At 37.0% G+C, this 12,544-nt stretch overlaps 1 protein-coding gene across 11 annotated transcripts in view; it reads left to right on the top strand.

Annotated features, from left to right (window-relative positions):
* UBR5 (ubiquitin protein ligase E3 component n-recognin 5) overlaps positions 1-12,544 on the top strand; it is an 83,895-nt gene that overhangs the window by 65,555 nt on the left and 5,796 nt on the right. For 9 of the 11 annotated variants that reach the window (XM_083824773.1, XM_083824765.1, XM_083824769.1 and 6 more), the window contains 18 exons: positions 367-498; positions 1,397-1,658; positions 2,029-2,293; positions 2,979-3,190; positions 3,517-3,747; positions 5,309-5,382; positions 6,007-6,179; positions 6,279-6,392; positions 6,916-7,136; positions 8,328-8,448; positions 8,540-8,638; positions 8,915-9,158; positions 9,725-9,836; positions 10,351-10,495; positions 10,797-10,927; positions 11,163-11,223; positions 11,562-11,737; positions 12,122-12,206. In XM_083824773.1, the coding sequence (XP_083680899.1) occupies positions 367-498; positions 1,397-1,658; positions 2,029-2,293; positions 2,979-3,190; positions 3,517-3,747; positions 5,309-5,382; positions 6,007-6,179; positions 6,279-6,392; positions 6,916-7,136; positions 8,328-8,448; positions 8,540-8,638; positions 8,915-9,158; positions 9,725-9,836; positions 10,351-10,495; positions 10,797-10,927; positions 11,163-11,223; positions 11,562-11,737; positions 12,122-12,206 (2,858 nt within the window). Of the gene's footprint in view, positions 1-366; positions 499-1,396; positions 1,659-2,024; positions 2,294-2,978; positions 3,191-3,516; positions 3,748-5,308; positions 5,383-6,006; positions 6,180-6,278; positions 6,393-6,915; positions 7,137-8,327; positions 8,449-8,539; positions 8,639-8,914; positions 9,159-9,724; positions 9,837-10,350; positions 10,496-10,796; positions 10,928-11,162; positions 11,224-11,561; positions 11,738-12,121; positions 12,207-12,544 lie in introns of all 11 variants that reach the window. The other 2 variants (XM_083824766.1, XM_083824763.1) reach the window with 2 other exon arrangements.

Consider the following 12,544-nt stretch of genomic DNA (forward strand, 5'->3'; position numbering starts at 1 on the left):
TTCAGATATTCCTTGGATATTCACCTGAAATAGCATATGGTTAATTTTTCTCATACATGTGCACAAATAGCTGTGGAGTCTTTTGGTTTGAGCAACTAATCCTTCAAGCCTTAATTTCCAGTGTGTATTGAATGTATGCGCACAGCACTGAGTGAGAAGGTCAGGGGTAGCTAACTGCTGAAAAATGAGGAAAAAGCTGCAAGTATTGCTTCATGTTTGCATTGCTTTTATGCTCTTTCCCTGTATATTTTTTAGTTTTTGCTATAGTGAGGGGCTCTGGGTTTAGTTTAATGTCTTTTATGAGCTACTACAGCCACTGTTTTTCTCTGTTTTTAAACGTGAGTTTTTTTATATTGTTTTTTGTAGGCAGTGATATGGAGTTGGATTTACTAGCTGCTGCTGAAACAGAAAGTGACAGTGAGAGTAACCACAGTAATCAGGACAATGCTAGTGGGCGCAGAAGTGTTGTCACTGCAGCTACTGCTGGCTCAGAAGCAGGTATGCTACCTCATCTCATGTTTAATCTAGCCGTTTAGATATTAGGATTAAACTGTACAGGAAAAAGAAATGTATTAGTAGTTTAGCTTTAATAGGGGCAGGACTGGTTTCAGCTAAAAAATGTTATCCTTTGCCTTTGGAGCTGGACTGCATCCATCCAGCACTTCAAACGTATACTGGAGAAATGATTTACTTCACAATTAGGTTGGGCAGAGTGAGAATTACCTGATCATGATGTTTTTGTAACAAACACCTTTCCCTCGTAAACTTTTCCTTTTCTTTTTCTTCTTCAACCAGCTTCTTCCCTCACACCTCCGTCTTCCAATATTTCCTGTTTTTCCTTTGCCTATAATTAGAAGGAACTATGCAGATTTTTTTGCAGAAGGTGTGCTAAAGTGAGAGCCATCTTCTCTGCTCTTACAAGCTTCTGCATGTGTTAGCTGAAGATTACCTATCACTCCCGTGAAGTGCAATGAAGTATTTTCACTCGTTTTTAGTGCAGAAGTTAGCTATGGTTTAAAGCAAAATTTGAAACCTGAACAATCATTTAAAGGCTTTTTGAAAGTAACTGCTCTACCGTCCAGTCTGGAAGCCCAGTTTTTAGAGCTTACTGACAGGGCAGAATCAGTGAACATTTTAAAAATCAGATTATTTCTTCATTTGTCTTTTGAAATGCAAATAATCTTAGTGCTTTTTTTTTTTGTGAAACTGGTTTTGGAAAACTTGCAGTATGTCATAAGGATAATTTACTGAAAATTTGTGGTAGTGGTACATGAATGTTTTTATAACGTGTAATTTCTTCTTAAGGAAAACGTTTTTACAACAGTTGTATGATATATCTATGCATGCTTATGACTGCAATTGTCAATTACTGTTTATTGCTTATTTTTTTTAATAGGAGCTAGCAGTGTACCAGCATTTTTTTCTGAAGATGACTCTCAATCAAATGATTCTAGTGACTCGGATAGCAGCAGCAGTCAGAGCGATGACATAGAACAGGAGACCTTTATGCTTGATGAGCCTCTGGAGCGAACCACAAATAGCTCCCACGCCAATGGTGCTGCCCAAGCTCCTCGTTCTATGCAGTGGGCTGTGCGCAATACCCAAAACCAGAGAACTACTAGCACTGCTCCTTCTAGCACATCAGCCCCAGCAGGCAAGTCTGAGTAAAATGCATTCATGAAAGTAAATTAACTTGTGGCTTTGCTCCTTCCACTGTTTTCATTTGTTCTCTTAAGGACGAAATGTTACATATTTGTTCTAGAAAGACAGCAATAACATACCTTGACTGTTCTAGTACTGCTTTTGAGTTTAACAAACGGAAGGATCCAGTCTAGTTCTTAAAATGGTACGAATATGCTTGTAGTAGCTAGTCATGTTTTTTCTAGGTAGTAACTTTTTACTTGCTATAGATGTGATGTCAGTAATATTTAGAAGGGTTTTTACTAGAAATGTTCATGATATCTGTCAATACATAAAATGCATAGCAAAGCTTAAATTCATTAATGTCATACTTTTATATTTAGCAAGTTCAGCGGGCTTGATTTACATTGATCCATCCAACCTACGTCGGAGTGGTACCATCAGTACGAGCGCTGCAGCAGCAGCTGCAGCACTTGAAGCCAGCAATGCAAGCAGCTATTTAACATCTGCAAGCAGTTTAGCAAGAGCATACAGTATAGTGATACGGCAGATATCTGACCTAATGGGTCTGATTCCCAAGTACAATCATTTAGTGTATTCTCAGATCCCAGCTGCAGTGAAGCTGACTTACCAAGATGCTGTTAACTTGCAGGTAAGAACAGAAAAAACTTTGTATATGTACATAACTTCAGTATAATTCAGATTTTTTTAGGTAGAATCATAAAATTGTTGAGGTTTTTAAAGACCAGAATAGAAAAGGATGAAGAAAGCTGGCTGGTGTTGGATCAAGAACCAAATCAGTGGAGTTAGCAAATGGCAAGGAAATCAGGCTACAGAGCTAATATTGGAGCCAAGTGAGGAAAAGACTGAGCTAAAAGAGGAATTTTATATGCAGTTAAAATTAAGATCTGCATAGAAAATTATGTCCTTTTCGCTGAAGTTGCAAGTGGTGAAGGATGGAGGACACCATATTGGGATGAGGGCTGTTAAAGCTACCAAAAATTTGAGAATAAGACCAAAATGTGTATAGCTAGGAGGTGCAGTGTGGACATAAGGTGAGGAGTAGAAGAGGTACCTAAAAATGAGGGAGGGATCGTGAGGATGCTTTACAGAAACACTAAGGTAGTAAGTGAAGAGAGCTGCACACCACTACAGTAAATCAGGTATCTCCATAAAGCTTTCAGAAATTGTTCGTTGGTCATTCTTGAGTGGGATTTTAGAGTCTCTTTGTGGGAAATCATATGTAACTAAAAGCAATGGTGAAGGCTTGTGTTGAGATTGCATTCTATCATCTGTTTCTGTTGTTTGCAAAACTCATTAAATCTCATTTTCTGTAGAATTATGTAGAAGAAAAGCTTATTCCTACTTGGAATTGGATGGTTAGTATCATGGACTCTACGGAAGCACAGCTGCGTTACGGTTCTGCATTAGCATCTGCTGGTGATCCTGGGCATCCAAATCATCCTCTCCATGCTTCTCAGAACTCAGCCAGAAGGGAAAGGATGACAGCTCGTGAGGAAGCTAGCTTAAGAACACTCGAGGGAAGAAGGTATGGAAATAGTTTGATTATTGCATGGGATATGAAGTACTAGTTTAGTTTAATTTTGTAATGCAGCAGCATAGTTATTGTTTTGATTTAAGGTGGCTTCCTGTGTTGTTGCTGCCACTTGGTTTATTCTGATGTAGTAGTTTTATCTCAGGTATTACCTCTCTGTAATATATTGCACCTGAGATGAGTATACACAGGGAAATGTGAAATTATGGTCATTGCTCTTACTATCCCACTGTTTTCTATTTCATATCTATATTTCAGATGTAGAGACTAATGATAAAGGATGCCTAATCCCTGTGTATTCAATTCTTTTCTTTCACTAGACGTGCTACTCTACTCAGTGCTCGTCAGGGAATGATGTCAGCACGTGGTGATTTCCTGAACTACGCACTGTCTTTGATGCGTTCGCACAATGATGAACACTCAGATGTCCTTCCTGTTCTAGATGTCTGTTCACTAAAGCATGTAGCATATGTTTTTCAAGCGCTTATTTATTGGATTAAGGCGATGAATCAACAGACAACATTGGATACTCCTCAGCTGGAACGGAAAAGGTATTGAGTCTGACTCAGAACCAAAAACTTCACTGCATGGCAATGCCCCTAACAGATGTACTAAAGACTAGTTATCAGCTGAAAAATGCAGTCTGCTCCTCACATTTAAAATGATAATGACTAAGTTAGAAATCTGTTAAACATGTTAAAAATGGCATAAGAGAAAACTTAAAAATATGGTATGGTGAGCACAGTAGTTCAATTTTTTCCATTTGGTTGGGGTACTTAAGTCTTAACCTGATTACCTAAAGCACGGTAGGGAAATTGATAGCTTTTCAACTTACTGACATTTTCTGTTATGTTGCTTCAACGATAGCATTTTACAAGGTATGCCTGCATTTCTTTCCTCCTAAGAAAGATTTTTTTTAGAATGTCCTTTGATTTAAGTGGTGATTAATCATCATATGCATATCCATGTGTTGGTAGTCTACGCTATCTATTTCTTCTACTTACTGAGTTTGGAGGTGATGTACCCGAGTAGTCATAGTCAACAGTTAGATAAATGCAAGTCTTTGCTTATCCCTGCCCCTAATTTTCAATGTCATGGGTCGAACACAACAAACTGTTCATTTTCTCTACAAATTCAGCAACTGTAAAATATGAGGTATCAATATTTAAGATATGCTGGACTGCTGCTTTAGTTCAGATGTTAGGCTCAATGTGTCTGGTAATGTAAGGCCTGTTAGAACCTCAGAATGTATACCAGAGGTTATTGCTAGAAACAACAGTTTCCTCAGAAGTAGTGTTGGTTTAATGCAGTAACTCATCCAAGTTTTGATGCAGACTGAGTTGAGCAGTTGAAGCTGTGGCTTTAAACCTTTTCCAGGCAGTAACATACTTCTGGAATCTACTTTGTCCCCCAAAAATTCATGTACTGAAATCTGTCAAATAACTGTTCACCAAAGAATTGCTAAGTTCTCATGAAATGCTTAAGCTATGAATGCTTAGACTTCTTCATTTAAAAGTGAGTGGTTCAAATTCGAATAAAGTCCCTTGCTTCAGTTAGGTGACATTTTAGTAGCCTGCATGAAATGTTTTTATTGGTTTCATCTAATTCCAGAACATATTTGGCACACACTGCCACAAATAAAAACTAATCAAAGTTCTTCATACTTATTATAATACAGTGAAATCTATTTCTCTAATACATAACTCAGGCTTACATTTTGAAATGTGATCATTTGAAATTATAGGACCAAGCGTATTCTACACAAGTGAATTCTAGAATAGTATTCAGTTATATAATTCTTCCCCTAATGCAGGGTTCCAAGACTTTTTGACGCTGATGTGGTCTTTAAAAACAAATGCACCTATCGCTGAGTTAAGCTTTGATCAAACTTGGTAGGTGGCCAAATGCATTTAGGGGTAACTGCCTGAGCAGTGTTGTGACTATGTAATGAGAGGTACTCTACAGCTTTGAATACCACCTCCCAATGGAAAATACCTACTTGTTCACCAGTGACTTTAGAGTTCTTAGGATGTAAAGTTTGCGAGTATATTTGCTGATTATAGTGTTGATTTTTGACTGCAACAGTTGTAAATGCTTGTTTCTTTCTTTCAGAACTCGTGAACTTTTGGAGCTGGGTCTTGACAATGAAGATTCAGAACATGAAAATGATGATGATACCAATCAAAGTTTGTATACAGAAACACTTCTATCATATGTTAAATCACAATACTTTCACAATGTTTTTTTCCTATTAGCTAGCTGAGGCTTTGAATAAGTGTTTGCTATTTGCATATGTTAAGACAATGGAAAGATGTCCTTACTAAAGTCTAGCTTTGAAAGACTTTCATACCCATTATTATTTTACCAGATTTCTTTTGCCATTCCTTGTTCTCATTTTGGGGCCCTCTTTTTATCTACTCTCTCTCTAACCTGCAGAGTTTGTGCCCTTATTGTTCTGCACAATGGCAGAATTTAAAATTTAAATCTGAGCTAAACTGTGATTGTTTCAATCTGTTGAAGATACTGCTGAAAACGATAGAATGTGTACTCTGTATGAAGTGTATATAGTACAGCAATATACATTCATTAAAACCTGCTACAGTAAAAAGAATAAAAGTGACAACTAAACAACTTAATAAAAATAGAGGGTTTGAAGAAGCATCCTGGAGAGCTGATAAATTTGTAGAGAGGTGGTGTGCATTCCTGTTCCTTCAGTCGGGTAGATAAGAGAGGAGCTTAATAACTGTTGATAATTTAAATCTTTAGCTTTTATAACTCAAAATTGAAGTGAAATCTTCTCTGATATTTAGGTGCTACACTCAACGACAAAGATGACGACTCCCTCCCAGCAGAGACTGGCCAAAACCATCCATTTTTCAGACGATCAGACTCTATGACGTTCCTTGGCTGCATTCCGCCCAATCCTTTTGAGGTTCCTCTGGCAGAAGCCATCCCCCTGGCAGACCAGCCCCATCTATTACAGGTGACACCAGAGATGGTGTTCTGAAAGACAATTGCAGTTTACCTTTTCATTTCTAACTGAAGTATATTATTTACCCAGAATGCTTTTGTTAATTTTCAGCCCAATGCTCGCAAAGAAGATCTCTTTGGCCGACCAAGCCAGGGTCTGTATTCATCTTCTGCCAACAGCGGGAAATGCTTGATGGAAGTTACAGTGGATAGAAACTGCCTTGAGGTAGATTTAAAAGTTTGATTACTTTATACAATGGGGATAATTTAAGCTAGTACCTTCATTCCTTAAAAGACACTTTAATTTTTCACAGAAAATTTTAAGTAGCTTTTAACAAATAATTCAAAAGCCCAGTAAGTGCAAAAACTTTAATTTTTAATTTTTATTAAATCTTTAAATGTAGGAATTTTTATGGTTACTAACATAGCATATTTCAGGTAATATTTTTGAAGTCTGCTATACAATCTGAGTTAATTTTGAAATACAAATTGTACAATCGTGATAAGAAATATTACCGTGCACAGTAGATTTGCCATTTAATGTTTGGTCTGTAGGCAAGTCAAGTGTATGAAATACAAATACAAAACTGGAAAACTGTTTTTCCTGTTTGCTGAAGCCATTGAGATTGTGTTTATCAGGGCAATTATAGTACTCATTTTTTTGTGGTTTAGAAGTCACATATATCCTGAGAAAGCCTTCTAGTCTGCTTTGACTAATCTGTAATTAAGTTTTACTTTTCCTCATTTAGGTTCTTCCAACTAAAATGTCTTATGCAGCCAACCTAAAAAATGTTATGAGCATGCAAAATCGACAAAAGAAAGAAGGGGAGGAACAAAATGTGCCTACAGAAGAATCTGAGAGCTCAAAGCCAGGGCCTTCAGCTCATGATCTTGCAGCACAACTGAAAAGCAGCTTGCTGGCAGAGATAGGACTGACAGAAAGTGAAGGGCCGCCTCTCACATCTTTCAGGTAGCTGGATTTTAAAATTACTGTATGAAATATTACTGAACTGATAAAAGGATATTTGGGACTCTAAAACATCTTTTTTAAGATGGGTAGCTTTATTTAGTTGGAAAGTGTTGTTTGTATTCAGTAGCTTTTAAAATGAACAGATGATCAGTCTTAAAGTCTGTGCAAGCTATTAAAAATCGTTTACCTAACTTCCTTCTGCAGACATGCTATGACTTCTTAGGTAACTAAGTTAAAAGTAGGAGTTAGCAGCTTGCCATCTGTGTCATGTGATACTGACCACATTTTATGCAGTTAGAGATTGAACGGCCCTTGCTTTGAGTTAGAGCTTTTATTTTTAATAAATGTCTAATTGAAGGCAGCCCTGTAACAGTGAATTCCACAGAGCAGTGAAGTTGCACGTTTTTGGAGTAATTACTCTGTGGAAGCAAGACTTGTGTTTCAGCTGAAACTGAGCAGTTTAATGTGTATATTTTTTCTTATTAGTATTCCATCGTGGGTTTTGTCCACAGACTTACTGTAGAGAGTTGTTGTGTAATAGGATTGATATCAATTACTTGCAGGTTATATCTGAGGACTTAGTTTTGGGGGACACTGGTAGGTGTTCCCATTTTATTTATTTTGAAGGCTTTTTCCTCCACTGCAATAGATGCCAAGTTTCCTACTCATTGTTCTGTGACCATTCCAAATGCAAACCAAATTATTAGTTCCTTCATATACTAATACTTAGTATACTTCATATACTAAATAACTGATTAGCTCATTAGGCAAAAGCCATTTTTAATTGGCCAGACTCTAGGGCATTATAAGAGTGAGGTCAGTGTATAGAATCCCTTATATATTAAGCCAAGTGGTATTTGTTAACACTGCACAGTAGCTGGAAATCGTAGACATCTCAAGAGAATTTATAATCTGGTTTTCTTGCTGTAGTTTCCAGGTTTTGTTATTTAAAGTGTATTGGTTTTTATCTATGTTTGTCAGTGACCCATGGAATATTTTAACTAATGTCTTGCTTGACTTATAATCAAGTAATTAACAAGGTCATTTGACCTCTACACCTAACTCTAGAGTACAGTGATGTCCTGCATAGTCAAGTTGTTTAGAAATAACTTATTTGGAGGCAAGAGGGTAGGTAAAAGTAGAACTATGCCAAATATGTCTGAAGTTATTTTTTTATTCTCCTTCTCTCAGGCCACAGTGTAGCTTCATGGGCATGGTTATATCTCACGACATGTTGCTGGGACGTTGGCGCCTTTCTTTAGAGTTGTTTGGTAGAGTATTCATGGAAGATGTTGGAGCAGAGCCTGGCTCGGTATGTATTTTCTAGTTTAAGGACAATTCCTTTCCCACCTAAACTATGAACCTCCCTTATTCTGATTTTTCTTCTTTTTTTTTATTTTAAGATCCTTACTGAATTAGGTGGCTTTGAAGTAAAGGAATCAAAATTCCGCCGGGAGATGGAAAAACTTAGAAACCAGCAATCCAGAGATTTAACCTTGGAGGTAAAAAATGTTAGTTTTTCTTCCAAATTTATCTTAATTAAAAGCTGAACTATCAAACATTGCAGTAACTTGATAGGAGAAGCTGTATTTCAGAGTCTGCAAGCCAATGTCTTAAACCTTACTGTGTCTGCTGTGCTGTGATTATCGTGTAGTTTTATCATAGCCTAATGGGCGTTTTCTGAGCCCTTGCAGAAGTGTCCAGAAAGTTTCTTGTGAAGCTGAAATTCTGTTGGTATCACGATCAATAAAGAACAAACTTTTTTGTGTTTTTAATAGGTTGATCGAGACAGAGACCTTCTAATTCAGCAGACCATGAGGCAGCTCAACAATCATTTTGGTCGCAGGTGTGCTACCACCCCAATGGCTGTACACAGAGTAAAAGTTACTTTTAAGGATGAGCCAGGAGAAGGCAGCGGTGTAGCACGAAGCTTTTACACTGCCATTGCACAGGCTTTTCTGTCAAATGAGAAACTGCCAAATCTAGATTGTATTCAGAATGCCAACAAGGGTACCCATACAAGTAAGTGATGTGCAGCAGTTAATCTCCAGATAATATTTATAAAAGTGGATTTATTTTGCATTAAAATATTGCTCTTGTCTCACTTCGGAGATTTTTATTGCTAAGTCAGCATGGGAACTTTGAAAATTGTGTATGTTAGTTCTCTGAGGCAAGGAAATTGTGGTGTTTTTTCTTAAAACAAACTCTTGTTTCGAAAGCTCTTAGGTTTTTTTGAGCATCTGTCTCTCCAGTAGGTAATTACTGTCAAGATTTTAGGCAGTAAGTGCATGTGTTTAATGTGACTGCTCCATCTGGCATGTCACAAATAATTTTAAATGTTTTTTTGAAACTGTATATAAATTTTAGAAATATTTTTGCATTTGTAAGTTGGTACAAACACTACAGGTTCCTTTCTTAAGCCTTTCTTAAGCTTGGTTGAACTCAGATCGCTACTTTAAGGGAAGTGGTTCTGTCTTACTGACGTCTTCCAAGCTGTCTTCCAAAATTGTGTCCTCCTTACACTGAAACTGCTGTTGGAGAGAGAAGTGTAAAGATGTTCATGGTTATGAGTTTTTCTCCTCCTTTAGGTCTGATGCAGAGATTGCGAAATAGGGGGGAGAGAGATCGGGAAAGGGAGCGAGAGAGAGAAATGCGGAGAAGTAGTGGCTTACGGGCTGGTTCTCGGAGAGATAGGGATAGGTAAGTGATACATTTTTTATTTGTTGGAGCTGGTTTGTCAGATAGAATGATTGCCTTGGTTATCTTCAGGAAAGATAATTCTACTTACATTTAAGGCGACTGTCTTTTTCACTTTTGGGAGCAATTTATGAGGTAACTTCTTGAAATTCAGTATATACTTCAATTCTTTAAAAATTGTTTTACCATTGATAGATTGTCTCAACAGTATGCCATAAATCTCTCTTGCTAAAACAATAACAACTTCTGTTTTAGCATCAGTTTGTGAGGTGGTTTGGAAACAGCATTGCCATTGGTGGCATGCCTGACTGCGTTATTTAAAATACTGGTAGTATTAAAATCGCTGGCTCACTTTTGAATCATTCTGAATCGTTCCCTCTAAGCAGTTATGAGAAATAACTCCTCTTGTAGCATAAAAGCTAATGCTGTTTTGAATCCTTGTTCCAATTATACTGTTCCAGAAGAATTTTGCAAATTTCCTCTGAAATTAGTACAAACTGCTCTAACTTTTTTTAAGGGACTTTAGAAGGCAACTTTCCATTGACACACGGCCTTTTAGACCAGCATCAGAAGGAAATCCTAGTGATGACCCTGATCCTCTTCCAGCACATAGGCAAGCCCTTGGAGAAAGGCTCTACCCTCGAGTGCAAGCAATGCAACCGGTAAGTCTTACCTGTCTAGTACATTACATGATACGTTAAATATTCTTGGCATATTTTCATTTAAAAAAAAATAAAATTCCCTGTCCATTATTGTTTAACTTGCCTGAAAATATTTTAACATGTATGCCCACGCTTATATTCTTCAAGATATTTTTCAGTTTTTGTTTCTATAATTTATCATTTAGCCTATGAGGTATCTTGCAATGCATTCTATATTTAAAATACTGAAACTTTCATAAAACTGTATTTGAAAATGAGAGAACTGGAGGAGGATATAAGACATGTCATTCTGTATCCCCAGGCATTTGCAAGTAAAATCACAGGAATGTTGTTGGAATTGTCTCCTGCTCAGCTGCTTCTCTTACTGGCAAGTGAAGACTCCCTTAGAGCAAGAGTTGATGAAGCTATGGAACTCATTATTGCACATGGCAGGTAAAGTACCAAAGATTCTGTACAAGATGAAAACTGATTTTGTGGCCGAGGCGCTTGTACTGTGCTACATCTAACTCCAATGCATCTAGCTTGCTTCTTGCTTTCTTCTAGACATTTTTCTCTGGGCAAGTGACTTGTTGACCTTGGTTTAATCAAATCTGTCTCATGTCAGAATATGACCATTCCTTATTGTGAAACTAAATTTTAACTTGCCTTTGTTTTTTTCCCTGTTAAGGGAGAATGGTGCTGACAGTATACTGGATCTTGGATTGCTAGACTCTTCAGATAAAGTGCAGGTAACGTATTGGTGCACAATTAGAAATTTACTGGAGATCCAGTTATATCAGTTAATTAGGAACCTAAAATGGAGCCTTCTCTTATCTTGCAAGACAAAGTTCTGCTTAATTATCTTGTGCAGTTATCTTTTTGTCTGAGTAAAGATGTTCTTATTTCTTTTCCTTTGAAAAGATTAAGCACTAATCACTCAAAAGTATAAAACGTTACCAGTCGGAAATGTCATTGGGCTTCTTAACCAATGAAACTTGAATCCTTGGCTGTAGTAGCAAAGAGTTTGGTGATGCGGGTTGGTAGCTAGAAATAGATTTCTTAATTACTATTCTGACTTTCAAAACAGGAAAATAGAAAGCGACATGGTTCCAGCCGCAGCGTAGTGGATATGGAATTAGATGATACAGATGATGGGGATGATAACGCACCACTTTTCTACCAGCCTGGAAAACGAGGGTTTTATACACCAAGACCTGGTAAAAACACAGAAGCAAGGCTGAACTGTTTCAGAAACATCGGCAGGTATGTGATTAACGTACTAGTCTGAAAAAAAATATAAACTGAGTATATGAAATACCAAGGAAGGGTACCAATGATGCAAGCTGCAAAAACTCTTTATTCTTTGTGCTCTCTATTTAGCACCTGGTGCTAAATAGTGGAGAAATTGCACGCTTCACCTTGAGGTTTCTCTTCCTGTTACATTTTTTTTTCCAATCTGAAAGTTTTATACTGCAGAAATTATATTTATATTTTTAAGATGATTATATGCCCGCAGTTTTCTTCTGTGGACTGAAAGAGCTGGAAAGCTTGATTCTTAGAGTATTTTTACTTTTTTAGTGCAAATTTACTGAAAAATCCCCAAAGTAATATGTCATACCAAAACAAAAATCAAATTTGTATTTTCAGAATCCTGGGATTGTGCTTGTTGCAGAATGAACTCTGTCCTATCACGTTAAATAGACATGTAATCAAAGTTCTTCTTGGCAGAAAGGTAAGTTTGATCATAGAAATTTGAATTTGCTTTAATTACATAAAATCTCATCTTTATAACTGCTTTTTCCCACGTGTTGTGCATTGACTTGTCGAGCTGGTAACTGTAAAGATGCTAGGATGCTTTTAAATTGAATTTAAGGTTTTCATTTTAGATTGTGAAATGAGTAAAGCTATTGGAAGGTATTTGAATAAGATGGAAAGATTTACATTAGGTTAGCCTTTGATTCCCTGCAGAAACAGCATACTGTCTCCTTTTTTTCCCCTTTCTGAGACTGAAGACTCAAAAGACTCAAAGGAGTGGTGTTAGTACCAGACAACAGCATCTCAGCTTACCCA

The sequence above is a fragment of the Anser anser genome (assembly GCF_964211835.1).
Source record: "Anser anser genome assembly, chromosome: 2".
Classification (NCBI taxonomy): domain Eukaryota; kingdom Metazoa; phylum Chordata; class Aves; order Anseriformes; family Anatidae; genus Anser; species Anser anser.